This window comes from Argiope bruennichi, chromosome 6 (assembly GCF_947563725.1).
Source record: "Argiope bruennichi chromosome 6, qqArgBrue1.1, whole genome shotgun sequence".
NCBI lineage: Eukaryota > Metazoa > Arthropoda > Arachnida > Araneae > Araneidae > Argiope > Argiope bruennichi.
The window spans coordinates 123,946,272-123,970,923 of record NC_079156.1 but is presented as its reverse complement, the minus strand read 5'-3'; the positions used below and the strand labels follow the sequence as shown (position 1 = coordinate 123,970,923).

The window sequence follows — 24,652 nt, the reverse complement described above, 5'->3', positions numbered from 1 at the left end:
AGAGTTTAAAAAAATTGTCTTTTTAATGACAGCAGTTTAAAAGTCGCGTAAATTTTTAAGACATTTTTGTTTTTTTCTAATTTCTAACAATGGATTAAATTATTGCCCTAAAATTCAAACAGTTTTCTTATTTCATGAAATAATGCAATATGAGATTTTATTCCATTGTTGGTAAGTAAAGAAAGAGGATTGTGTTTAATATTTGTGTAATTTACAAGACAAATTTAAAAAAAATAAAGCTGAAATAATAGTGAAATTATAAGATAGATCAAACGGATATTTATGTTTTTAATAAAGCTATGATGTGAAATGTTATTGGACTTTCTCCATTACAAAGGTTCATGCACACAATACACAGAACTTAAATAACAATTAAATTTGCATGGCTTTAATGTCACAATTTGATGGAATCATGTACATGAAGTTATATCTGAATACCTTATTTAAAATAAAATATAAGCAGTATTCTTGTCGGCCCAGTTGGTGAGGAATGAAAAAAGTAAATTATAACAATAAGAAACTTAGATTTCTTTGAAAGATATGTTTTGATTCTATTAAGATACATAATGAGTACCAAGCTATTAAAATTACATAGCTTTGATGTTTGTTATAGTTTGATGCTTAAATATTTCGTACTATCCATTTTTTTTAAATAACCAGCTGGTCACTAAAAGCAGCTAACTGTAAATAAACCACTTTTTCTTTCTTCTATTCGTTTTATAGAATGCACTAAATAACAAGAAGTCAAACATCTTTGATAATAGAGTGAAATAAAAATTACAAGTGTCTATTTTTATATCTTTATTAAAATAATTGGTGGGTAAGAACAAAGTAATTCAACAGGTATGTACAAGATTTAAATTTCTGAAAGAAAACAATTCCAAAATATTACATTAATAGATGCAAATTCTTGAAGACGCTATCACAATGCTAATTGAAGAATCGCCACTTCATCTTCATGGACATACAGTGGAATGTTCTGTATGTTGGAATATGACGATTCAAGAAGCATGCGCACAATTAAAACAATAAGAATCTTAATTATTTCAGTCTTTGTGTTGTCCAGTTCAACTGTTCATGTATTGGCATATAATAAAAAAAAAGCTTATGTCATTTTTTTTTTCAACTTTAAACATTATCAAGCCAACATACATTGCTTTCATGTTTCTAAGTCATATAACGAAAAAAAGGAAATAGTTCTCTAAAGCCTTTTATAAATATTGTTGGCAACAATACAGTGGAAATATACAAAATGTTGTATTAAATGTCAGATTACATGATCCGGTTTTAAGATGGACTGTTTTATCAGTAATATTAAGCATTTCAAATTTAACAGAATTTAGATACGAGATGACTGATAAAATGAAGCATTTTATTGAACAAAATTCTGGGCTAAGACATTTGAAAAAGAAATGTGCATAATTGATTTTCACAAGAAATGTTTTAAATCAATATTAACGTTATTTATCATCGATATGCTCTTAATTATCATCAGCATGCAGAAAATAAACTTTCTAAAATTTTTTATATAAAAATAATTTTCTTTTATTGTTTAATACATTATAGGAAACTGACAAAAAACATTGTTTGCCGAATATGCATGTATGATAAATCTAAGAATCTAAAATTTAGTGAAAACCAATTAATTTCATTTTTGTATTTATCATTTAACCGATATTTAAATTTATCAGATTTAACTGCTCCTTTAACCCACAATTATGACCGCTTATTAGAGAACTTTAATTTTTATTCAGTCCTAATAAGGCCAGGAATGAAAACTCTCTCTCTTTAAAACAATGTTTAGAAATTCTTAAAAAGTATTTGGTTTGAGCCTATAGGTATTTTGAGTTCTGTATGAAAAAAATCGAAAGGTAGCCGAAATAGAAAGTTGTGATTAGATTTATTCTGACTATCCTCGGTCACTTTAGAGAAACGAAAGAAAGAAAGAAAAATCTACTGAAAATAGTTTTAAACGTTAAATAATAGAATTTGGTGAAATGATTTTACGGGGAATTATTCCATTTTCCCATTTATATATGTATGTAAAAAGTAATTCAATTGAAATTTTAGATTCACTTGCTATTTTCTTAGTCTCAAACCTATTCATTTAGTTGTTTTTTTTTTTTTTTTTAAAGGAACTCATTTCTTTTCTTTTTGGTAAAACAAATTAATAAATAATATTGTTGGTTTCATATCATATATATAGTGCATTTTATGATGAAAATCTATGAAAGTTTAAAAAATATTATGGAGAGAAATGTTGCATTTAACTGCCACTAAGCACTTTGAAAGTTATTCTGTAAAATTATAATAAATAATAAATCCTTTAGGTTACACATCAAAGCCAAGGAAAGATTTACAACATTCATAAAGATTCAAGATAATGGAAGAATTCTTCATAAGATACTTCTGATAATAAAAAAGATAATTCTTTAGAACACAAATGATTTAAATGAAAATGTGTGGCTTTTTCTCCTTTAGTATTAAAATATTCGTCATGAATTTGTTTATGTATTGATCGAATTAGTTTGTATGAATATTTGTTGATAAAATATACCTGTAAATAAAGTTACATGGAACTATAAGTCATTTTTGCTGTCTTTGTAACTGTATTAATTTTCTCAATCATTTCTAAAGCTAATTAATACAGTTTCTCACTTTTGATTTTAGTGAAAATACGAAGAAACTTTAGAATCTGTGATATACGGTCATTATTTTAAACTGTACTTATGGTTCAATTTAATATCTGAAAACTAAAGAAAATAAATTAAGAAATGATAAAAAATTTAATTCTGAGATTGGTCTCGCTAAGTTTATCTAATTATATATCCACATATGCAATGTGGCTAGTAATAAACTTTTCAGCTTATTATGATAACAATGGTATAAAAGAAATGAATTTGTTTCTATAAAAACTCATCATGAGTTTAAAAGAGTTTGGATTGTTTTTTTTCCCATTAAATTAATAATTTTGAAATACACCGGATAATAAATTGCTCAGGTTCTTTTTGTGGGAATACTTCAAAATCCCACAGTCAAACCCGCATTGTATTAAAATTGCTTTTCTAAGTCACATAACAACACAGCAACCTTGCTTATGAACTTCGCCACCAACCACTTCAGACGGATCGCTGCAAAAGCGTCGAAGTGAGATTGTTGGCGATGGAGGTCTATCGTACATGTAAGTTGCACTGAAAGTATGGCCATTGCATGCCCCTTTCTCGGACACGTCCTGCTGCGATGTGGCGATCAGACTACTACGACTCCTCATGTCCGATCTGTGTTTCTTCAGATCTGCCAATGTCCCATGATTTGGCGAGTAGGTCGGATTGGTGTTTACGGTTACATGTATTTCGACTTTGACCGACTCGGATTGACTATGAATAACTGGCTGGTTCATTGTCTCTGCATAATCGCATGTTGATATGTCATCGAGAGTCTGTTTGTGGAATTCGTTTGTAAGGTTGTCGTTAACGGCGTTTAAATATTGGGTCTGCATGTGGATATCGTCTTCATTTGGGTCATAGGCTGCGAATTGGTTGGCAGCGTTTTCGATGTTTTCCTTCATGTTCTGGCCTTTTATACGCTGGATGGTGTCTTTGCTGATGATGGGACACTGCACGCTGTCTTCATCTTTGTTGTTCTGGCATGAGGGTAGCTTTTCCTTTTCTGTCACTCGCATATCATGCTGAAGTTTTTCTTCCTCCTGAAATGAGAGATTGGAAATTAAATACAGGCCGGCAATGACGAAAAAGCAAAATTTCTTGAAATTATGGGCGAAATCTCGATTTTGGCTAAGACTTTTTGCTTTAGCTGTGTTATTAAAATTGAAGGTTTGTAGAAATAAAGCAACTGTAGTTTTCAATATTGAGAGAAAAGAGACCGTCTTTAAAATAAAATTAATAACTTTTAAATTGTGTCTACAACGGAAAATCGAAATACGTTATTATTAGAATAGAAATTCTGTAATGCATAAAAAGCTATTCTATGTACATAAAAAGATTAGCCAAGATCGATCGTGTTTTTATGAATCACTTCATACCAACACTTAATTTAAATCCTACAGATATGGATTCGGCATGATTCTTATCAGAGTTTACCAAAATAAAGCTGTTGGAATTTCACATGATTATCATGCAAGAACAAGATATTGTTTTAGGAATATGGCTTATGATGTCGGAAAAAGTCGGCCAAGTATATATTGTCACCTTAAAAAATAATAAAAATTCTATGCCTTGAATTCTTTATTTTTTCTTGCCTATTCTATTATTTTAAAAATGATAAAACGCACGTGGACCAACATTTCATAATTTGAAGAAAACTAGTTAAATAAATAAATAAAAGAAGAGAAATGTTTATTGGCAAACTTATATAAAAATGATACCCTTCTCCCAAATTCAAGAAGCTGAATGTGTTTTAGTTCTTCTAGTTGTATCCTTTTTCAAACCTTATCTTTGAAGCAAGATTGTGAGCATTTTTTTCTTCTTTTTTCTTTTATTTACCTTCAAAAATGAAACCAAATTATTTTCTTAAATTGCATTTTCTTTGTGACAATAAAATGACCAAGGGTCATATAAAATTTTTAAATTAAAGAAGTGGAAATCCAGATATGTTAGGTTGTTCGAAAGTACAGACAAAAGTCTGAATGTAAAGAAAAACTACGAGAAATTGAATGAAAATACGAAGTTAAAAATGAAAAATATTTGAATTCACTGAGCCTGTTGATGAAAAAACAAATCGACGAGAACAATTATTAGAATCAAGAAAGAAATCGAAACAAAAATCTAGGTTTTATTAAAAATTTTCAGATTTCAGAACTTTTAGGAATCGGAATCTTTCTTTTTTACATCTTACAGAATTAATGAACACTTTTCTACAGAAAGATTATGGGATAAAGTTCAATCGATTTTTTTTTCGGAAGATTTCGGATAGTTCAAGTTCATCAATGTATTTCGCGATCAAACGTGGTTTAAAAATCCAGCTCTAGGTCATAAAAAATTTTTAATTCGAAATAAAATTGTCCTCACATGATAACTTGAAATTTACAACAGCAGATTTAAATTTCTTTTTTTTTTTAGTGTGAGTTTATGAAGTGGTAAAGCCACCATGTCAGCTTAGCGGCAGTTGTGTTAGATGGTTTCGTTGGACAATGCAGATAGTTGGAGAGAAGAATTTGCTCTTCTATTTATTATAAAGTTAAGTTTATTATTTCACTTATGATTAAAATATATGACCAGTGCTCCTTTTAATTAATTTATTAACAAAGTCTTTTATTAATTGGGAAACTTAAGAGGAATTTTTGTAATGCTACAAATAAATTAAAGATTGACAAGCAATTATAGAAAATAGGTTACACATTAAATAAGACCTTTTCTATCTAGATATATATACGCCACAGAAAATAAAATTGTAATTAATGATGAAAAAAGAATTTTAAATTAAAGTAATTGATCAGTAAATTTTAATTACTATGTTTTTGATCAAAATTTCAACTTCCGTCCCATTAATGAAATATACAAGAAAAAAGATTTGTTATTGACAAAAGTTTAAACAAAAGACATGGTTGAATCTAGACAATTTAGCCTGGCCTGAAGTTGAACAGAAAGGATGATCAATTTTTGAAATTTTTTATCTATATGCATGAGAAAATTATAACTTAAGTCCTTTAATATAAATACTGCATCCATGTATGTAAATCTAAGATTACTCAAAAACTCAAGCTAGATAGATGGGGGAAAACTGAGCTAGATAGATGAAATGTGGCATATGGTTTTACATAAAAATGGAAATGCATTTTAAATTTTAAATAAAATATAAATTAAAAAGAAAATTTTGAATTTTTTTAAAAATGTGAATTAAAGGCATATGATTGTGCATATAACTTAGGCAAAATGATCAAATTTGACCAAGATATAAAACCGTGTATTTAACAATTTTCGAGTTTCAGTGGCTGCTTCGAGGAAGAAACCCTCATCATATTCGCGAGGCGGCCGTTGATTGGCTCTAAAATAATGAGGTAACTGGTCTAATTATGGATGGGAGGTAGAGAATTCTTCATTATTTCCTTATAAAGGCTCCCATATTTATGTATTAAATGTTTTGTTATAATTTTCTATTGAATTTAATCACAAATGATTTCAGTTGAATTCTTCATGAAACCATGCTTACCTCATCGGTCCCACTCTGCTCTTGCTGTTCATGCCGTATTCTGGCTTCCTCTCTGGCTTCTCTCCTGGAAATCAACGATTTGTCTCGGATGCTGGTGCGTCTCACAGATTGGCTGGGAACGAAAAGAGAATTAAAACAGGAATTTGCAAGATTAGATCACTCAAATATTAATATATATATATATATATATATATTCCCTATTTTGATTCGTTTCAATTATTTATTCTTCTTTTTTAAGTTAATAAAACAATTTTATCAAGCAGTCATTTAAAAAAAAAATCGTTGCATACAACCTTAGCATAGCGGAAGTTTTAATCCCATCTGGCCTAACATAACCAAATCCACGAACCAAGGAGTTGGAAAGTGATGTAATGACTTTTAGATTAAAAGAAAATGCTGGATTTAGAGTGATTAATTCTGTCATTATAGAAAGACCCCAAACGGCCATTTAACGAAACTACGGTGGCCACACAAAACATCTAGCATCATGCCCCTTTTCGTTAAGTGTGACTGATTGAATACCCAAGGCACGTGTTTGTTCGTAAGAGACACTCGCACAGAACAAATTTGGGAGATAGAGAGGCTTTATAAGAATCCCCTAAGAATGTTCGACCTTATATTTGCTTAATAGCTATCAGTTAAGCGGAATCCCTTTTTGTACATCAATCTCTAAAGTACATGGGCTGCATTGTAGTTTTTCAGGAGGATTAGATAATTTTATCTTTGAAAGAAAAATTCCGGTACTCTAAGGTACTTGCATTCTTAGGAATGAGAGTATTAAGGGGAAATGTAACATCCTAAGAACACTTAAATAGCATATGAAGTCTGTCCAAACTCCAGCATATTGGAGGTACAAGATCTTTATTGTAGCCAAACGGAAAAAGATAAGTCTACTCACCTATCCAGTAAGGAAGTACCAGATAAAATTACAAATCACCAAAGGATAAAACCGAGAACTGATAGCTGGCTCATTTATATTTTACTTTTTGAATGCAAAACATAGATATCAAATAATAAGTAGTAAGAAAAAAAAATACAAGTAGAAGGTTAAAAAATAGTACAAAAGTAAATATAAAATAATAAAGTACATGAGAAAAAAAATTAACGCTTTGTAAAGTTATTGTTGGCTAAGCATTCTCCAATTCTTTAGTCAATGGTCAATCGGCAGAGTTCCAGAACAGGTGAAATTTCTGTAAGGTTTTCTGCTCTATTTCACAGAAAGGTACTGATCACATTGAGTATTTCAAAGTTCACATTGTTTGATCCTGCTATTTAAGGTTAGGTTGCCTTCCTGGAAGTTTTAAAGAATGAACTATCCAACATGTGTTTTGCTTAAAGAAAAACGAGGAAATTCTCAGCAGCCAACAATTTATTGCTAAAGTCTATACTAATAAACTTATTTTCAAATAATGCCAACTAAATGTAGAGTCAGGGATAGAACCCATACCTTCTTCCTCTAATTCTTACTCTTTAGCCTTGCTATATCTTATCCCACTAAATTATTAGGGGGCTTGGAGACCATTGGAGATGGAGTTTTTAATTTTGTTTCTTATAATTTGGCCCCAATTCAAATCTTCAGACAAGAGCCCATATTGAAGATAATGTCCAAATAGCATTAATGAAAGAGGATCGTTATACATTTAATATTTTTTACTTTTATCTGCATTATAGATGTTTAGTTTGAATGCGTAAACTTTCAATCAAGGAGCCAAGACACTGAATGTACTAAATTTCGAGATACTAAAAACAGGGTTCACAGGATTTTTGTGCTGATTATCCTTTTGTTCGCGGCAAATGAAATATGAGGCAAATGAAATATACTGAAATATTATCTACAAACTTCACTCGCAATATTCAATAAATTAAATTAATTAAAACTTGAAAACATTAGTTGATGTTTTGCATACAATAAATAAAATTTTTCAGCGATTTGACTCATTATGGAATTTATCAATATTTAATAATTAAAATAAAATACTATAAATTAAATCAATTTCATTATTAACAATTCGTATTCAACAATGCTGAAACAATTATCATTATTTGTGTCAAGAAAAAAAACATAGTTTTATAAATGAAATTTCCATTTCAATTTACCTCCTTGTGTTTTGACTCTGAGAACGCTTCAGCTTAACAGGTTGTGAAGCTCGCTTCGTCTCGATTTCACTCTTCAACTGCATGATGCGTTCTTTCAAATCTGGGTCTTCACAAATATCTGAAAAATGAAAGTAACACACTAATGAAAAATTTTCATTACAAAAGATGAAATAATCTTTAAGCATGACTACGCGTTTCGTACACTTAAAATATTATTGACGTTGAAAAATATGCGAATTGTAGCAATGGAGTCAATTCCCGTGACATCATAATTGCAAGGCAAATATAACTGCGCATGTCATGTAGCACAATTACATGTGTCACTTAATGTTGCCTTGCACTGGTTGAGTATAAATAAGAAAACCTTCTCCCCATATGGATATGTATAGTAAAATAGTGGGTTTGAGCTACCACTAGACTGAATTTGCACCCATCGAGGGTATGTAGGGGTGAATTGTAATAGAAATCAGGACTCCACCCACGTTTCTGCCTATGCTAACCGACAATGAAAGTATCAAATATCCCCGGATACCTATGCAGGGTGGGAGTGTCTTTTTTATGAATGATAGGCTATCCTTCATTTCAGAATGCATCTGAAATACGGGAGTGAAAACTCGCCGAATAAATCATTCTCGCTTTCATGGAGAGTGCAATAATAGTGATGTTGTTTGACAGACGGGCTTATTGCTTCATACTTTAGAGAGATCGTCGCATGTGTCACTCATATCAGAGATATTATGCATCGAATGACAATTCAAATTTATTACTCCCAAGAGCCGGACTTTCGGATACCGGATGTTAGAGCAAGGTGGGGATGTACACTTTTGAAGTTATGCTGTGCAACAAAATTAAATCCTTTTATCTTTTACAATGACACATACAATGGCATACAAAGAGTAATCAGAGAAGCACGCCCCCCCCCACTTTTTTCGTCTTTTCATATATGATTAACTTGAATGAGAAAATGTTATAGATAATGACGACATTAAGAACCATATAAAGTCATATATAAGAAGTCATCTATACTTATATATAAAGCTCAATGTGTGTGTGTGTTTTGGCGCTCCACAGAAAAGACCATTTGACCTACAGCTACCAAATTTGGTACATGTATACCTTGGAGGTCGAGAATGTGCACCTGGGGTCCCTTTTTTGAATTTTTAAATAATTCTATTTAAAAATTCAAAAAAGGGACCCCAAGTTAATTAAAAACTAACTTTCCCGCCAAAAAAATCTTTTCATTTTCCCCACCGCCAAATGAGTAAGGGTTCAGTTTTTTCCCCCAACAGTAATGAGGTTAGGCTTAAGATTTTTCGGCTGATTATTTCAAACGATTCTGTTTATTTTCTTAATGTTTGATGCATTTAAAATTTAAACACTGTTAATTAATCGATCTTTCAGATTCATTCTGAAGTACTTTTGAATTAAAATAAAATAGAATAAAGAAATTAAAAATTTCTAATCTGCATTGCGTTACCCCAACTGGAGTAGAAAAACTCATGCATTTGCGTTACCGTAACTGGCATTCACGCATGCGCATTGTGTTCTGATTGTTGACATGACAACCACCATCAACGGATGATTTAAATTATTAAAATTATTTAAATTATATTTAAATTATTTAGATTAGTTGCATGCTTTTGTAATTAAAGTGTATTTATGTTAGTTATATATTTTTTTGTATATGCTTATAGTTTTAAGTCCAACGTTTTTTAAGTAGTTTTTTTTAACCTGTTTTCAACCGATTATTTTAAACGATTCGTTTTATTTTCTTAGTGTTTGATGCATTTAAAATCAAACATTGTTAATTAATCGGTCTGGTCATGATAAATCTGAGAAAAGTTTGTTGACAAATTCTTGAAATATTACATAAATTAAGAAAGATATTCTTTAGTGCCCATAAGTTTAAACGCTTAATGACTGTTTTTAGTAATCATATTACAAAAAAATACTTTGTTTCAGTAAAAAATATTATTATATTAATTGCAGATTAATCCTTTCCACTTTAATTTAAAGTATAAATTCTACGGGAGGTAACAGAAAATTAGAGAGATACATACATATTACGTTATGACTGAAGGCGTTTGTAATATTATGAGTGAATTATATGACTATCAAAATTTGAAGTTTTAAAATATTTTAATGAAGAACCTATTAAAGTAGGAATTGTATAAAATATTTAATTATTAAAATTTTAACGAACATTAAGATTGGCGAACCGGCTAGTCGCCAGAAGCGGCTAGTATATAAATAAAGTTTTCATACAAGAATCATATCATAATCATTACGAATGCTTTACGTATCAAACCCCCAGAAATATGATGCCTCCTAATATTAATATTTGAGTAGTTAACCAGCTAATGAATAGATTAATGAAATATGATATGCTGTCTTCACATTAAAAATATAGATTTCTATCAAGATTTCACTAAAATTCCGTCAAGTCCGTTCATATGTGCATAAATACCATAACTCAAAAATGGGACATGGTAGATGCATGGAATTTGATAAATAGTTTTATCATCAATATTGAGAATGTAAAACCAAATTTTGTACAAAATTTGTTCTGTTAACTGATTTATTGAGTGAACAGGATGAATCAAAAGCTAGCCAGATAAATGAAATTCGGTATTTGGCCTATTGGTACATCGAAATTATATATCTGCAACTAATTTTGGCCACAACTGGCATCATTTCTGGAATGAATTAATTCTATAATATTATTGGAGTTAAAAAATGGCTAGAAAATTTATACAAATTACATATAATTTCTATTTCACATTTAGACCTTTTTTTCCTCGTATACCAAGGACACAGAACATTGTAATCATAAAATAATTTGACTTTTAAAATTTCATGAATCTTCACATTCCAAATATTCTCGAATACCCCCCCCCATACACACACATTTTTTGTTATGCTTGTCTGTCAGATAGCATGATAAGTCCATATTTGGATATTTCTATGAATTTTTGGGTGAAATCCGTCAGTAGAAACTGTCGGCCCTCCGGTCTTTGTGCAACATTAACAGTAAAATCAAAATGCAAATATCTGGAAAGATTGAATTAATTGTACAGTTTTATCATCAAAAGCGTTATTCAGCTTCAAATTTTGGATCTAATCGATTAAAAAGAAAACACCAAAATTAATATTCATGTTTCTTCGTTGTATTACGCATGACATAAAACGAATTATTGTGTTAATAAATGAGAGAGCGATAGAATAAACAAATGAATAATTTGAGAAATTGAACTTAATGATGTCTACATTGCGACTAACGATTTTCTTTTACATAAGCTTATCCATATTTTGATAGTTTTTACTTTCTCTTATATGATGAGAAAATATTCGAATTCGAGATTTAAACGAATCTCACGTTTTAAACTTTCGAAAAACACATTTTTGGAATTATTTATTTATCTACCTGAACTTTTGAGATCTGAACACGATAACTCCAAAACTCTTTGAGCTAGAGTTTACGCCAAATTCTTGGATTTCTATAAAATTTTTAGAGAAACCCATTCACAGAAAGTGTATCTGTTAGGCTGACCTTGCGCAAGGTCCACGACAATTAGTAAATGTAATGAATAGAGTTGTATAAAATTTGGCATAGACATAGATAGCACTTGAAGTATAATTCCATATCAAAGTTTGTACCAGATACATAAAGAAGTTGATAGTCTATTGCTCTGTACTTTCATATACAAACGAATAAAAGATCAAACTTCTATGAACGCGATATCTCAACATGTAAACGATATATCTCAACAACGCGGCGATATAAAATGAAATCTGCAATGTGATCTTACAATACAAACTACAATTTTGTATCAAATGTTGATTTCAATCGGTCATAAAAAGAAAGCGTTAAAAATGCACATCCATTCTTTTTGCTGCACTCCGAAGCATCAATCTCTCACGTGCATGCATAAAAATTATATAATAAATAATGAAAAATCATTAATTATTATTGCATACGGTACCTAGTCTTATACGAGGGGAGGGGAGGGGAGGGATATCTTTTTTTAGACAGAGAATGAGAGAAAGTTCCCGAGAGACCATCGTTTACAGAGGGGCTTATACGAAAGAATACTCACCAAATGGTGTTTCACCATTTTTCGTCTTTGCCGAGAGATCAGCTCCAGCCATGACCAGCATTTCAATTACATCTGGCTGCAAAGAGTAAAAGACGAAAATTAACATAAGTAAGAATTTATTAATAAGAAAATAATTATTAATGATGCAATTTATAAATAAAAAAAAATTCCTCATGACAAGCTGGAAGGCCAAGACAGATTTCTTTACATCTGCGTTACTATCTGGCAACATAAATCGCTGATGTTAGAAACAATCAAAATTATGGCTTGAAAATCACTTTTCAGCCCCTAACTTCTAAGATATCGCAGTTATCGAAAAACTTCAAGAATAAAAGTTGTTCGTTTTAATGAGATGCTAATTTGGATAACTGGATTTATTTTTCTATCTTCAATATTAAGAAAGTTATATCGAAATGAATAATTCAACTAGCCCTTTCCACTCCCTATGAGCCAGACGAGACATTTAAGATTTTTGCATTTCTGCCAACATATTCCAAGCCAGTTAAAATCGAAGCAAAATTACTCTAGTAATCCTGTTCACAAGATAACATGGGTAAAGAGTTATAAGCATATAAATTTTTGAACGAACGGTGGTTTGTGTTCTAGGGACTTGGAACGGTAAAGAACTGAAGAAATTTTCCCGAAGTCTTGTCATGAGAAGATTGCAATAAGTAGTTTTCCTATAGGAATCTACCTAATAACGAAACATTTTCAATGAATTGCTTCAGTTTAGAGAAGAGACGGAGAATCTTAGGATTTTAATCTAATCTTTAGTACATCAGTAACCCCTGCCCCCCCCCCCCATCCTTCCCAAAAAGTTGTGGAAAATAAATATATTTTATTAGCTATTATCTTAATACTTTCTGGTTAGGCACTTGAAGAATATTTTCCATCTCATTTCTATTAATTTCAAAGGAAGAAAAAAGATTAAGTCCGGGGAAAACTAAAAAAGGAGAATACAGAAATAACTTTACTGAAATACAAGAAAAATTATAATTCCTCTGATTAGTGAATTAAAATTTTATTTTACTAAGAAAAATAAATTTTTAATTTCACATAAATGGAGTATATAATACAGAAGTTCTGTAATAGTAAAATTTGATATAGAATGTGGTGCATTTTGAAATTTTACGATTCCCTGAGCAAAAACACGATTTTCAAAGAGCTATCTGTTAGATGGTATGAGAACATCATAAATAAAAAAAATGGAAAGATTACAAAAATAAAATAAGGTTTATGATCACTACACCAAAATTGTTTTTATGAAATTTTGAATAAAATTTGTCTAAGCAAAATCTGCCTGTTTGCCTACATTCAGGTGAACACGATAATTAACAAGCAGAGCGAGCTAAATGGATGAAATTCGGCATGTAGTTATATCATCAAAATTGTACATCTATGACTAAATTCAGGAACTTGTTGCTCGTCTATTGCTCTTTTGATACGTATCTATAAAAATGTGATGACTCAAAATAGAAAAAAAGTAACTAATGAAATTTAGTATATGATCTTGACATCAAAGTTATAGAAGTATACATATTGTTACAAGCCTGTAAAGTTGCGGTTAGTTCTATCACCAGAAAGACCGATTTAGAATCATCTGTATCGGATGCTGCTCGGGTGCCGAGCCAATTATCCCAGACCTTGGCGACTTAATCGATAAAATAGATAATGCTGGAAACTTCAAGAATTTTAACGATCCATCCATTAGGAACCAAGATACGCCTGATTGGCCTAGAAGATTCTCGGCCTGCTTCCTAGGAGCTATGAAAGGCCGGAAGTCTCAAGCTGCAGCGAACCAGATCGGAATCATAGAAAAGTAACAAGTCTTCGAGAGAATAGAGAAGCAACGACGGAGTGCTAGGGGTGTGGAGCCCAAGCTATTGTTGAACAATGCTGTGTGACGAATCCTGTTGTCTATGGTGGAAGCATTATTAAACCAGTCGTGTGGTAGTGAGTCGGCAGTTGAATACAGCTAAAGCGAGGAGACAGCGAGTGTTTCAGCCGTTTGGACAGACCGTAGAGCGAAGCTCCGAGGATCCCCTCTCCTGCCGGATTCTGTCTGGCCGTTTTGTGTGCTGTGGACGATAACTACTTGTGTGCAACTGTTTGCTGCAGTGTGTTGTCCCATGTGTACGTCTCGGCTGAATATAGATGTCGTCTTTGTATCCGTTGTCTGTGTCTCTGTGTTTAGTAAATGTCTTTTAGTTTTCTACTGAGGCTTGCTGATTGTGTTTTCACACCATACAAGCGAACCCGGGGATCCGTAACAATATATAAATAGTATATATGCATGTTATGTAGGAAGTATGGTAACTAGGAACCCAACTGGTCACAGAAAAAAAATGTCAAAGATGTTTTTTAAGTGGCGAAGTTAAATACAAAACACAAATTATAGAAGTTCAACGAAAATTAGGAACAATCTTACTAGATTTTAAATTTAAAATCCGTATGATATTTTATCAAAAAGATCGAAATATCGAAATTTGAACATTAAAAGGCATGAAATGCGACCTCCACATCACTCAGGGCACACAACAATCATAATATAAATGAAAGTCATTTGAACTTTAAATTAAAATGGAAACGTTAAACTGCTAGATATAACAACTTGTGTTAAAATAAATCACACAAACTCTCCATTGTATTTTTCGTTGAAGCTGTTATTTAGATGTTCTCAACTTTTCCTACTTCTCCTCTAGAATATTTTATTTTAAATTCACAAGCTATAAAAAATCAGAATATTCTAACAATTAAACATGACTTATTCCAACATGACTTTTAACCAAGCAGACCACTGTATCATTTGTTAGGATCCCCGGAAAAAAAAATCTAGAGATTCTTTTTAGGAAAATGTTTTATACTTACGTGACCCCAACAAGCCGCCGCATGAATGGGCTGCCACATGTCGTTATCACACACATTTGTGGAGCCGTGGTTGTCCAGTATGAATTCCACTACGGTCACATAGCCATTTGCTGCTGCTATATGAAGCTAAAGAAAGAGAATCACAAACCCTTAATTCTCAACGACAGAATCAGAAAAAAATACAGTCAAACCTCCAGAATATTCTTACTACAAAAATGAAGAAGCTTATAAAAAATTATCAGCATTTTTTTAATTAAAAATCACAAAAAAATTATTGAATGTATCTTATAGCGATTTAAAAAAGAAGTTTTTCTTCTTTTTTTTTCTTTCTGTGCATAATTAATGGCATATACTAAATAACCACGTTACTGCCCTAAGCCCTTGAACTTCCAGAATATGTGATTTGACCGACAATGACCTCTGCTTTCAATACTGAGCATATTGTATTATTCATAATTATTTTATTTAATTATTTTGAAAATAATTTAGGTATTTACCAATGTAAAGGGTTTTTAAAACAAGCAAACTTTTAACCAAACATCATAATACAAGTAATTACTTTTCCGATTAAAGATTTGTAAGTAAAACCATTAAATTCTAACCTGCTATTATACATGATTTAAGAATGAATACACATTTTTTTTCGTTTGTTATTTTATAAAAGTTTACTTTTCTAATAATATTGGTTTAATTGCCTGAAACTTTTAGAATTTTTGGCAGCAATCAATAGATGTTTATAATTTTTATATTTCAGTACATTAATAAAAGTGTACATTTAAAAAGTGCAGTACATTAATAAAAGCGTACATTTAAAAAGTGCAGTACATTAATAAAAGATAACATTTAAAAATCACGCTTTTTAAAATGCCAGATTTTCTATTATTATTTTAAATTTTCTGAATCTTTATTGCATTTCATAATTCGTTGTTAAAATATTACGGGATTTTTGTAAACAATATTTTTACAGACCCACAACTATATGTCGTCTCTTGCATTGAGTCAAAACTAGATAAAATTAAAACGATTAAATGATAGTTAACATATAATAACATTAAAATCTATTGTCGTCCGGAAAACACAAATTTATAGAATTTCAGAGCTCTTGTCCAACAGGAAACAAAATATTAATCCAAAATTTGTCTTCACAAACACGAAAGAAATTTATTCAAATAAAAGCATTTAATAAAGAAACCTCCTTACTGGCGTCGCACCCTGGTGGTCCCTGTATTCAATGTCACCTCCTTCTTCCAGGAGATACTTCAAGTCGGACAGCATCTGCTTTTCAGATATCGCCCTTGTCTCGTCGATCATTTCTTGAGTTATACCTGCAGGAAAGGCATCAAAAACAGTGTTAAACTTGAGTAAATGTATTCATTACAGAATATTTATGATTATTATATAAATTTTTATTAGTATTGATGTAATTTATATTGTCTTTGCTTTAAAATAAAGATTTTTGCAAATTTCCAATGATATAAAAAACAAATCTGAGAATCTCAGATTCATGTAAAACAATATGTAATTAAATGTTTCCTTCGAAGCCTGTCTAGTAGTAGGGCACTTAAGTTTTTAAAATTAGAATGTTGAAGCGTCAACCTTCCAAGTTGCTCATGGTGATGCTGCATAGCGCTAACACTGAATTCAAATCAACCCTTTCTTTCCAAGAATATCGGATTTTTTTTTTACTTGTCTTAAGTGAATGAGTGGTAAAGTACGTCAGTATGTTGTGTCTTTATATTATACTAGCCGTCTTTGGCGACCAGCCGGTTCGCCAATCTTAATGTTCGTTAAAATTTTAATAATTAAATATTTTATGCAATTCCTACTTTAATAACTTCTTCATCAAAATATTTTAAAACTTCAAATTTTGATAGTCATATAATTCACTCGTAATATTATAAAGGCCTTCAGTCATAACGTAATATGTATCTCTCTAATTTTCTGTTAGCTTAAGTAGAATTTATGCTTTATATTAAAGCGGAAAGGATCAATCTGCAATTAATATAATAATGTTTTTTACCGAAACAAAGCATTTTTTTATAATATGATTACTGAAAACAGAGTCACTGAGCGTTTCAACTTTATGGGCATAAGGAATATCTTTCTTAATTTATGTAATATCTCAAGAATTTGTCAATAAAATTTTCTCAGATTCATCATGAGTAAATCGATTCATTAACAATGTTTAATTTCAAATGCATCAAACAATAAGAAAATAAACAGAATCGTTTAAAATAATAGGTTGAAAACAGGTTAAAAAAGTACTTAAAAAACGATATAATTAAAACTATAAACATATACAAAAAATATATAACTAACATAAATACAATTTAATTATAAAAGCATACAACTAACCTAAAAATAATTTAAATCAAGTCTGCATCCGTTGATAATAGTTGTCAACAATAGGAAAACAATGCGCATGCGTGAATTTTCATCGCCAGTTATGGTAATGCAAATGTGTGAATTTTTCTACATCAGTTGGGGTGACGCTATGCAGATTATAAATTTTTAATTTCCTTTATTCTGTTTTATTTTAATTCAAAATGCTTCAGAATGAATCTGAAAGATTGATTAATTAACTATGTTTAATTTTAAATGCATCAAACATAAAGAAAATAAACAGAATCGTTTGAAATAATCGGTCGAAAAATTTTAAGTCTAGCGACATTAGCGTGGGGAAAGAAAAAAAACTGGAGCCTTACTGATTTGGCGGTGGGGAAAATTAAAAGATTTTTTTGGCGGTAAAGTTAGTTTTTAATTAATAATTAAAATTCTAATAAAAAATTTTAAAAAATGGGACCCCAGGTGCACATACCCGACTTCCAAGGTATACATGTATCAAATTTGGTTGCTGTAGGTCAAACTGTCTGGCCTGTAGAGCGCCAACACACACACAATTGAGCTTTATATAAGTATAGATATATGTATGTTGTGTTTTATATATATATATATATATATAACATTTCAAAATAGGAACAATTAATGTGTCAAATCTTCATCATTTACAATATATTAAGCTTATTTTAAATTTAAATTCTAATAATTTTGCCAAATGATTGGTATTATTATTTTCAAAATTCAAACAATTTTATTGTATTTCAATATTTTGTATGTTTTAAAATTATAAACTAAAATATAAAAATAACCTTAGACGATAGCAATATACATTTAAAAACAGGAGAAAAAACTAAATCATTGTTAATATAATTTATTTTAAAGATATTTTTTTGCTTAAATTATGAGAGCGGCAAATGCCTCTAAGAGTTAGATCCCCACAGAAAGGCAATAATATGAAGGTCTGCCCTTCCTACTTTGCATATTATATATAACACAGAATTTATATGAATTGCCTTTGCAAGCAAAAACAAAATGAAAACGTCATGCCTTTTTTAGCCATCTCCGATTCAATGTAATCCAAGGTGTTTTCATCTTCGCAGATGTCGTAAGGCATGTTGCCGTCGGCATTTACAGCCAGGAGATCTGCCCCTTTGGTTATGAGGTATCTCACTAAATGCAAATGCCCGCAGGTGGCAGCGGCATGCAGGGGCGTCCACTGCTCGCTGTCTTTGGCATTGACGTTGGCACCAAATTCCAAAAGGAGTTTCATCATCTCTTCGCTGTCGTCGATGCAGCACTAAAGGGAGCGATATTTTATGAAATGGCAGGAAATTAAAGTATGTCGCATCAATTACTTTTCAAATGTAAAGACAAAATGAATAGATTCGATTGGCTGTTCTACAATTATTATAGTCTTCGTACTTAAATCTATGATTTTAGCCAAATGATTTAAAAAATGGTTTCTATGCTAAATACTAGAGGAAGTTCCCCTAAATAATAAATAGTATGTCGAAAATTTAATGGCAATACTTAAGACGTCATGACATCAATCCGATAAAAATAGATTCAATAAATTCAGATTCAATTGGAAAATAACCAAATAACGGTCCGGTGATAAACGTCAAACATGTATCACCAATTTGATACTTAGTTAAATTATATTAATGCTTCTTTTCTAAACAAAGCGAGGATTAGTAAGAAGCGGAATTCGTTCTAACAGGCAGAAGATGAAAACGGAATTCAAAGTGGAACTTTCCACTTCAAGTTTTTGAATCTTATCAGAGGCAAGATGTCTGTTTTAATGCACACATTCAGGCCCATATGTGCGGCGACCCTTAGTTAGACTCGTATTTCCAATTTGCAACCTTCTGGTAGAACTGGTATCTGAACAAGACTAAATCTAAATGATCACTAAATGGAACAAGACTGGTATCTAAATGGTCATCACGGCTCAGTTTAATTGTGAAATCCACTGCGTATCTGGGAGTAGGAAAAATGACGCGACGTCATAATGCATTGTAAAACATCATAAAAGCATGCGCTATTGACATGTGACTGTAGTCACGCGAGTTGGTTCCATTGACAGCAATACTGAATTGACTGTTAGCGGAAAATAACTAGACAGATCCATATATGATCAAGTCTCTTGTGTTTCAGAGCGCGTATTCAAATTTAATTTGCCATCAACAGAAAACGTCACTCTGTTATGTAAACAGTTTAACGATTGATGATTTGGCCCAAAATGATAAACAGATCTAGAATTTTGCTGCAAGAATATCAAAATTCACCCACTTTGTCTTTTTTTTTTTTTTTAATTATCATATTCACATAAGACTGAGGAAAACGAAAGACATGAAAGGACATGAAAACGAATTATCGTGTTCACATATTTTTCACCTCGTATTCACATTAAGCACTAAAATGGACTAAAGAAGTGTCAACCTGTTGACGAATTTGGACAAAGTCTAATACGGTTTGCAATTCAGTTGGTAAAATTCCAATTCAGATTATTTCTACTTAAATCGATGCTCTCTTTTGAATTACTACAATCCCATACGTAAGGATGGATATTTAAAAATGATAATAAATCAAAATCTTAAATCGAATCTTTTAAGAGTTATATTACTTTTTCTCGCATATTTCGTATCAAGAAACCAATGTTTAAATAAACATTATCTTAAAGCAATAGCTTTTTTAAAAGAATTATTTCTAATTTAAAAAAACATTGTGTATTATCTCACCTGATGAAGAGCTGTTAGACCATCTTCATTAGTCGAATCAGGACTAACTCCTAACATAAGCAACCTTCGAACTAATAAAGACCAAATGGATTCATTAATTTCTGTGTCATCAATAATTGAAAAAATAACAAAGTAAAACTATTTCAATCTAAACCTAATATGCAAAGCAGCATTTGATTTTGAAAACGCAAATAGTTTTAATGTAAAATAAAGTTTTTTAAATGTAAAATAAAATTGCTTTTTTGGCATGGGAGGTTCATATATAATAACATAAAAATACACAACAGAAAACCAAAGTAGAATTTTCTATTCTAAAAAAAATTCTATTTGTTATTAATATAAAAAATTATGCATCAAATTTGATACGCTATGCAATGAAAAATTAACAATAAATTCTGTACTTTACGCTAGTGCATTGAGGAGGACATATCATTAATCAACTTATCAGAAGATAATATTAATACAGAATTTGGCTGCGATAGTTTCATTCTGTACTTTACGCTAGTGCATTGAGGAGGACCTATCATTAATCAACTTATCAGAAGATAATATTAATACAGAATGTGGCTGCGATAGTTTCATTCTGTACTTTACGCTAGTGCATTGAGGAGGACCTATCATTAATCAACTTATCAGAAGATAATATTAATACAGAATGTGGCTGCGATAGTTTCATTCTGTACTTTACGCTAGTGCATTGAGGAGGACCTATCATTAATCAACTTATCAGAAGATAATATTAATACAGAATGTGGCTGCGATAGTTTCATTCTGTACTTTACGCTAGTGCATTGAGGAGGACCTATCATTAATCAACTTATCAGAAGATAATATTAATACAGAATGTGGCTGCGATAGTTTTATTCTGTACTTTACGCTAGTGCATTGAGGAGGACCTATCATTAATCAACTTATCAGAAGATAATATTAATACAGAATGTGGCTGCGATAGTTTCATTCTGTACTTTACGCTAGTGCATTGAGGAGGACCTATCATTAATCAACTTATCAGAAGATAATATTAATACAGAATTTGACTGCGATAGTTTCATATTTTGTATAGTGGATATAATCTAACGTAGTGCGGTTTGTTTTTCTAAGAAGTAAAAATTGGAAATGAGATTTACAAGTGTAAAAACAGCTAAAGGCCTCTGAAAAACAGCTTATAGCGAAAACGTCACTAGCGAAAGTCAAACTAGGGACTAACTTTCTTATGTTAGGGTTTATACCACCTTTCTATGACACTATTTAGAGACGGTGTTCATTTAACCCGATTGACAAAAACTTGTTTACCGTCTTTCAAAGTTGTAATTTTTTTTCTATATTATAGACATCAATTCTAATTATGAGCCTTATCCTGATCTCTCTTCACACCAGTATATAAATTGGAATTTTATGGAAAATCAGAAAATAGGAGTTTTTTTTTTCTTGACGCTCTATATATCAGATTATAAGTACTATGTTATATAGATTTATTTTAATTACGAAATCGAATTAAGATTGCAAACGCGGTCTAGAAAACTCTTCAAACAAATCAAGAATCATCCAAATCCAGTTACCAGCTGTTTCCCATTCTATGTTGACAATCAAGGAAAGCATGCATGTATATATGCTACAACTAAATGGTTCTATTCCAGAAGATCATCCTAACTGGAGGCAATCACAGCTTAGAAGTTTAATTTAAAATTTAATGCAAACCCAAAATTAAATCACCTTTAACACTTCATTCCCAAATCTAACTGACTTCTGTAACCTAATTTAAAATGTACTTCAACTAAATTTGCCCGATTTTCATAAGGCTCCTTTTAACATCTAGACTGATGAAAAATGCGCAGCAACACAAACACTCAGACGGATATTCAAATCAATTGTAATAAAATTTATGAGCTATTTAGCACGCTCACTGCCATGGCTCAAGCATGATATTCAGCATGATACCTAATTAGATGACTCTTCTTTGCTATAGTAGAAAAGCGGTCATCTAATTGGATGGATAATTCGGTACAATTAGAGAGCAGGTGTAAAATGCGGATGATAGCCATGGCAGTGAACGGGTTAACTTAGCCTTCTCTTTGATTCGTGATATTTATTATGACAGCAGATTTTTATTCTTAAGGAAACATATTTGTTGTCCAGTTCATGTTAACTCTCATAGAAATCAGAATCATATGGACATTACAAATACTTTAAAATATCATTAAAAAAAATTATACCTTCCTCAACATCATTCCTCGCCGCAGCTTCCAGTAACATAACGCTGGGGACGAAGTGAACTTTGTATTTTTTCGCGCTCTTCGTGGTTTTGGTGATGAGGTCCACGGCTGCCCCACCGGATTTTTTCCTTTTGGTCTGCTGGTATTCCTTCTCGCGTTGGCTCCAGCGTTTAAGTTGCTGCAAACGTCTTTTCCGAGCGTGCTTTAGACGCTCCTGAGTACTCATCTTCTCCACCACCTGCATCTCTGAAATGAGTTCTGAGTGTTCCGCCATTTTGGAACTGTCGAATGAAGATTATTCAGTCAGCACTAAATGGATTAATTCGGTCGGGTCGAAACATTTCCTTTGAATATTCTTTTGACTAAAACAAAAAAGAATTGATTGAGGCAAATCCGAAGTCAATTTTTTTTTCAAACTGTATCTTGTAAATGGCACTCTTGCAGATTTCGATGATGATTTTTATATAATGGTAAACAAACAAAAATGTTCAACAGCCAAGTTAAAATATTTGCTTGGGAAGAAGTAGGAGTTTATAAATTATCGTGCTTCTCAGTTCTAAATGATAAATTTTGCTACCAGAAAAAAGTTATCACTCCACATCTTCAGAGGCGCCATGAAGAAAACCTGCAAGAGAAGAAAATGAATATTAATTAATTTAAGTGAAAACTTTGGCAAAAAAACATAAGGAGTTAATAATATCAATGCCATCAATATGAAGTATCAAATACATAAAATTTATTCGACTCTTCGCCATAGATTTGGTTTTTCAATATTGCCACACAAATAAGAATAACTAGCAATTGCCGAGATTCAATTGCCAGAGCATTTCAGTTCTGTTGATCCGTGGTTCGAATCTCAGCCATTGTATTTTATCAAAGACGGGAATTCCTTTATTTCAAATGTTATCTATTGTTTATCTAAGCTTTGGAAGATTCTAGATCTTTCTTAAATATTCAAACTGCATCGTTCTCGAACATTCTATACGTGTATAAAAGCCGAGTACCATAGTCATGGGTAAGCTCTCAGTCTCGTGCTATTGTGAGTAGTTTCTTTCGTAACCGAATAGACGGCCAATCCTTAGAGGGATTTGGTTTAAACTTTGACCTGGATCTACTTTTTAGATGCAAAATCTTTGAATCAAATTTCATCTCTCTAGCTCTTTATGTTTCACAGTTATTTTGTTTCGCTTGTACTCGGACAATCGCACTTCTATGGAATTCGTTCAACATTTGATAGAAATATGAAAACTTAAGTACATACATCAATTTTCATCTATCTAGCTCAAAGCGTTTTTGAATTTTTGTTCGCATACAGGCAAACCAAATTCAAAGAATGCATTTTTCGGACTAAGGAAATCTAAAGTGTAAAGATAGGTCAAATTCACGAATTCGAATCTTTTAACGATTATAATGATTTCTTTTGACCACTCTTCGTGTACGAGAAAGTAAAAAGGGAAGAATAAGAATTTTTGTTCATAATATTTTCCTTCTAATTTTTAATCTAGAAGTATTCTAATTTTTAGTCTAGGAAGTATTATAAATATATATATAATAATCATCATCATCAAAAATAAAAAAATCAACTGCTAGGTTTTGAGTAACATAAAATTTAAACCCCTTTGAGTTTGAATAAAACATTTCTGGAACTACGTCCGTTTGCAAATAAAATATAAAATAATATTTCTATATTAACCCTTTACATCCGGTAAAGTAATTCGATGCACAATTATTTACCCAGTACAAGGACTTATTTATTGTCCAGAAAAATAAATACATTTATAATTTTTATTTCGTTTTAAGTTGAATTTCTCCTTAAAAGTTAATCTACCTCTTTTTACCACTTTGCAGATATTTTTAGAAATCAAAATTTAAAAAGTAAGTAAATAATACGTAAGAATGATACGTCTTTTTGAATGGTGCCTGAGAGGAGCCATCCGAGTGTAAAGATTAAATTTTGAAATTCGGGGTTCTAGTGCATTGAATCACCATTACGACTATTTGCATGCCAAATTTCAAGCTGTAAGGACGATAGATTTGTCTGGCTATAGTAAATAGACTGGATATAAACGCAATCCCTTTTATAAGCATTTATTTTGATAGAAATGTGAAAAAAAAATTATATCACTTT

General features: G+C 31.2%; 1 protein-coding gene across 2 annotated transcripts in view; it reads right to left on the bottom strand.

Moving 5' to 3' along the window:
- Window positions 1–786: 786 nt before the first annotated feature.
- Window positions 787–24,652, bottom strand: part of LOC129972602 (protein phosphatase 1 regulatory subunit 16A-like) — a 107,308-nt gene continuing 83,442 nt past the window's right edge. For both annotated transcript variants that reach the window (XM_056086800.1, XM_056086801.1), the window contains 9 exons: window positions 22,525–23,149; window positions 20,312–20,382; window positions 18,618–18,867; window positions 16,431–16,555; window positions 15,231–15,356; window positions 12,363–12,438; window positions 8,266–8,383; window positions 6,169–6,280; window positions 787–3,706 (listed from right to left, as the gene is read on the bottom strand). In XM_056086800.1, the coding sequence (XP_055942775.1) occupies window positions 3,071–3,706; window positions 6,169–6,280; window positions 8,266–8,383; window positions 12,363–12,438; window positions 15,231–15,356; window positions 16,431–16,555; window positions 18,618–18,867; window positions 20,312–20,382; window positions 22,525–22,798 (1,788 nt within the window). In that variant the 5' untranslated portion in view covers window positions 22,799–23,149 and the 3' untranslated portion in view covers window positions 787–3,070. The remainder of the gene's footprint in view (window positions 3,707–6,168; window positions 6,281–8,265; window positions 8,384–12,362; window positions 12,439–15,230; window positions 15,357–16,430; window positions 16,556–18,617; window positions 18,868–20,311; window positions 20,383–22,524; window positions 23,150–24,652) is intronic.